The following is a 4,936-nucleotide window of genomic DNA, read 5'->3' as shown; positions in this document are numbered from 1 at the left end:
GGAGGGCTGTAGGGCCTCTATTGGAGGGTGCGTTTGCTTGGATCCCAGGTGCTCAGCGACTCCCAAACTGCACCCGAGTAAACAAAATATTTGGGCGCTGAGACCCCCATTAACCTTACCTGGGAGTCGCTAAAGGCTCACAGCCCAATCAGGAGCCTCCTTTTCAATGAGGCTGCCATATTCCTTGCTCTAGCCTGCCAATCACAACCAAAACGGCCAATGACCGGGCCAGCCGGGGGTCAGGTGACGGCGTGCCAGCGGGCTCCCCATTGGCTCAGAGCGAGCTGCCTCCTGAGTTGGTTTATGTGCAAGGAGTGAGTGATTGACTTTATCAGTCCAAGGACATTACTCTGTTGGAGAAGAGGGTGGTGAACTCCTTCTCTTCCTTCCCTAGGAGCCCGGCTTGCTGGGGCTGGTGGGGAGGGGGCTCTCTGACCCAGAGCGGGCTACTTCACCACCTCAATATCATTATTTTTATTTTGGTGTCGGGGTGGTGGGCGGGAAAGGTTTGTGCATGGTGCAAAATTTGCCAACTCCACTCCCCAGTTATTATTTTAGTTATTTTTTCTTTGTGCTTTTAGTAGTTTCCTAAAGCAGATCTGGTACCAGAGCTTCTCCTCCCTCCTCCTCCTCCTCCTCCTCCTCCTCCTCCTCCTCCTTTTCCTCCTCCTTCTTCTCCTCCCTCCTCCTCCTTATCCCTCCTCCTTCTTCTTTTCCCCTCCTCCCTCATCTCCCTCTGCAGGAGACACTCAGACCCTGAAAGTTGCTGCCCCTGGCTGTTCCTTCGGGGTCTCTGCGCTGTCCCTAGTCCTTGGCTTTCTACAGCCGCCGCTCCAGCGACTTCTTCCTCCCGCGCCTCAGCCGTCGTCTCCTTCGCCACCGTCGCTGGTGCCTCTGCCGGGGCGCCCTCCATCCATGACGATGCTACTGGACGGAGGACCGCAATTCCCCTCGCTGGGAGTCGGGGGCTTCGGAGCCCCGCGCCACCATGAGATGCCCAACCGGGAGGCGGCAGGGATGGGGCTCAGTCCTTTCGGGGACGCTTCGCATGCCGCGGCCGCCGCCTTCAAGCTGAGCCCAGCAGCGGCGCACGACCTGTCCTCGGGCCAGAGTTCGGCGTTCACTCCGCAGGGCTCGGGCTATGCCAACGCCCTGGGTCCCCACCATCATCACCATCACCACCATCATCACCACGCCGGCCAGGTGCCCTCGTACGGGGGAGCCGCGGCCGCCTTCAACTCCACGCGCGACTTTCTGTTCCGCCAGCGAGGCTCGGGCCTCGGGGAGGCGAGTTCCGGGGGCGGCCAGCATGGGCTGTTCGCTGGCTCGCCGGGGAGCCTGCACGGGCCCCCGGGCATCGCAGAGCCCCCGGGCTACTTGCTCTTCCCCGGGTTGCCCGAGCAGAGTCCCAGTCACCCGTCGCCCACGGCCCACGTGGACAACAACCAGGTGCACTTGGGGCTGCGAGGAGAGCTGTTCGGTCGTCCTGACCCTTACCGCGCGGTGGGCAGTCCTCGTACCGACCCGTACGCGGCGGGCGCCCAGTTCCACAACTACCCCCCGATGAACGTGAACATGGGCATGAACGTGGCGGCCGCGGCGGCGGCGCACCACGGCCCGGGCGCCTTCTTCCGCTACATGCGCCAGCCCATCAAGCAGGAGCTGGCGTGCAAATGGCTCGAGGAGGCACAGTTGGGCCGGCCCAAGAAGAGCTGCGACCGGACCTTCAGCACCATGCACGAGCTGGTGACGCACGTCACCATGGAGCATGTGGGGGGGCCGGAGCAGAACAACCACATCTGCTACTGGGAGGAGTGCCCTCGGGAGGGCAAGTCCTTCAAAGCGAAATACAAACTAGTCAACCACATCCGCGTGCACACAGGCGAGAAGCCCTTTCCCTGCCCCTTCCCGGGCTGCGGCAAGATCTTTGCCCGCTCCGAGAATCTCAAGATTCACAAAAGGACGCACACAGGTAAGTAAGGGCGACGGGCGGGAGGGTGCGGGGCACAGTGGGGAGGGAACTGGAGCCGGAGCGATGAGCTGCCCTCTCCTCCCCCTTGCCCTGACCCCTGTGCAATACTCCGGCTTCCCCAGGTGTCCAGCCGGGCCAACAAAAGCCTAGGCGACAGCCCGGGTGGATGGGGGTCGATTAAGAGGGCTTTAAGGGAGGAAGAGGGGAAGGAGGAGTAGGAGGGCGGGGGGACGCGCACGGAGACAACCAGGGAAAGAGAGACAGAATGACAGACACCCCTACGCTTCTCCTGCGAACATGGTGGTTTTTTTAGTTCTCGGTGGCCCGGCTTGCCGGCGACTTTGCCCCCAGTTTAACTTCCCGGGCTGGACGGGGAAAACCTTCCGGACGCGGGCTTGGCCCTCCTCTCCATCCTCTTCCGAGAGCTAATTGGGACCCGCGAGCTCCCCACCCTCTATCCCCGACCCCCAGCGGCGGCAGGGAGAGCAGGGCTCCTCCACCCTCCGTGCGTCCTCTTTTTGTCTCCCTTTTGGGGGCTGATGATATGAAGGAAATCAGTGAGGGTCTGAGTGGGGATGACTCTCGGGCGCCGGAGCTCCCCGCTTCCATTCGGAGGAAGGCAAACCATAGAAATGCTAATGTCATCTAATTTTCTGTTACTTCCGCTCTTTTTTAGTCTTGATTGGCACATCTCCTAATTAAATCACTGATACTTTTGTCAAACTATTTTTATTTGGAGTTCTAGGTTCCATTCAGGGCTCCGCGAGGAAAGTTAAACTCGAAAAGGCGAGAGCGACACATTTTCGTGTCTTGTTCAGCACGTCTTGTAAAACTGTCTGGAGCTGCTGAATTTATATAGTTTTCGCCATTGGAACCTGAAGTGCTCAGGCTCTGCCTTTAACACTTCACTGGGCACCACCGCTGCATTTGAAAGGGGGCAAATTAAAAGCCACAAAGAACGGATTGAATTGAACTGTAACGTAACAAATCCTATTGTCCCCCACTTTGGGGCTAATACCTCAGCGAGGTGTTCTCTAGGGATTCGGGGAGGTTGCTGAGTAGTGGCAAGCCAAGGAGTTAGGGAGAGAAAGTTGGGTTTTCGTAGAGGTTGATTTTTTTCCCCCCTGCTCTTCCTCCTCGAGCTCAAATTGGTCAGTTTCTGGCTGGACTTAGTCCCCTCCCCCCACCCCCCCTCCAACATAATTCCCGAAGCGCTGCTTGCTTCCCCCCGGAAGGCTCCTTAACTGTTTCTGATTTTTGCAGGTGAGAAACCCTTTAAATGTGAATTTGAAGGCTGTGATAGACGCTTTGCAAACAGTAGTGACAGGAAGAAGCACATGCATGTGCATACATCCGACAAGCCCTATATCTGTAAAGTGTGTGACAAGTCTTATACACACCCCAGCTCTCTTAGGAAACACATGAAGGTAATTATCTCTTCATTAGCGGTTCGTTGTTGATAAACAGTCATCTTCTAGGCTCTTTCCAAAAAGGAAAGTGCAAGCGAGGCAAACCTTGCTCCTGCGCCTTAAATCTGATTTTTCCCCCACCTTTGACACCTTTAGCCGGTAGAGGAGGGAGGGGGGAGGAAAGAGGGGAGGGAACTGGGGGGCAAGGGAAGGGGTGGGGGAGTGGGAAGAGAGGTTGGGGGTTGGTTGGGAGGGTGGAACGGAGAGGGAACAATTGGCTGTTTACGTGCAGAGCTTGGAACTGGTTGCAACTGATGAGGCCAGTGTATTTTAGTTAGCTAGTTTGTTTATTTCTCCCCGTCCCCCCCACCCTACCCCACCCCACCCCACCCCCGCGGTTCCATCCGAAATGGATGCCGTGACTCTGGAGGCTAATGGCAGCGTGGTTCATTTCCTTCTTTCTCTGTCTTTGATAAAACAAGAAAGAAAACGCTTCACTTACTGTTGCATATCTGGCCACTGCCTACTCTGTTGGGGATAGGCTCATCCCTCTTCTGTATAGCCCGAGAGGAATCAGTGCTCTAGAGAAATTAAGATTTTACAGCCCTGGAAAGAATAACTGGATGTCCTAGGTGGAGGGGAAAAAAGTTGGAAGGGTCACTATGAGAAAAAAGAAATTCTGGTTTCCGTTATTGTAGTGCCCCATTTCGGCTAAGACATGTTTTCCATGATACAATTTCGGTCTGTTTACAGAATTGGTGGTAAGCAGGAAACATGTAATGACCTTTATTTACCTTTTATCGGGTAGATAAATGATCCTGCTTTTAATGTGCAAGAATTCTGCTATCTTTGCTTAACCGTTGCTAGTTGGAACTATATTATAATATATACATGTTAATTTTAGGTTCATGAATCTCAAGGGTCAGATTCCTCCCCTGCTGCCAGTTCAGGCTATGAATCTGCCACACCACCCGCTATAGCCTCTGCAAACAGTAAAGAGTCCGCTAAAACCCCTCCTTCCGCAGTTCAGACTAGCACCAGCCACAACCCGGGACTTCCTCCCAATTTTAACGAATGGTACGTCTGAGGACAAAAGCAAACACCAAAAACCCCATTAACTATAGGACGGACCAAATGCGTTTAAAAAAAAAAAGAAAGAAAAAAGAAAACTGAGACCAATCCAGACGGAAATGGAGTTTTTTACGCAAGCAACCGTCTAGGGCTACATCTTGTTAATTGCAATTATACAGGAAGGTCTTTGGCAAGGTCTGGCAAGATCTCTGAAGTAACCCTGCCCTTTTCTCAGGATTAGAAAACATGTTTTGGCATTCGAATGAATTTCGTTTATTTTCTAAATTTCCCCCTCCCCCCAACTCAACCCCCCAAATCCTGCCGAAATGATCCCTTCATTTTAACACTCTGGCCCTGTTTTTTCTTGAGAGGAAGTTTAAAAAAAAGGCCTTTCGATGGTGTGATGTTAAAATGATGGGAATCCTTCTCCGGCTGGGTGGTAATTGTTTAAACTCTTGCTGTCTTAAACCGTGCCAAAGTCCTG

The 4,936-nt window shown here is 54.1% G+C and overlaps 1 protein-coding gene across 1 annotated transcript; it reads left to right on the top strand.

The window, feature by feature from the left end:
- The first annotated feature begins 316 nt into the window (after window positions 1-316).
- On the top strand, window positions 317-4,523 carry ZIC3 (Zic family member 3). The gene is made up of 3 exons (XM_036740285.1): window positions 317-1,972; window positions 3,236-3,399; window positions 4,286-4,523. The coding sequence occupies exons 1-3, from the start codon at window positions 916-918 to the stop codon at window positions 4,466-4,468; spliced, it is 1,404 nt and encodes a 467-aa protein (XP_036596180.1). The 5' UTR covers window positions 317-915; the 3' UTR covers window positions 4,469-4,523.
- Window positions 4,524-4,936: the final 413 nt, after the last annotated feature.

This window comes from Trichosurus vulpecula, chromosome X (assembly GCF_011100635.1).
Source record: "Trichosurus vulpecula isolate mTriVul1 chromosome X, mTriVul1.pri, whole genome shotgun sequence".
Taxonomy (NCBI): domain Eukaryota; kingdom Metazoa; phylum Chordata; class Mammalia; order Diprotodontia; family Phalangeridae; genus Trichosurus; species Trichosurus vulpecula.
Note: the sequence above shows the minus strand (reverse complement) of the source record. Positions and strands in the feature narration are given on the sequence as shown.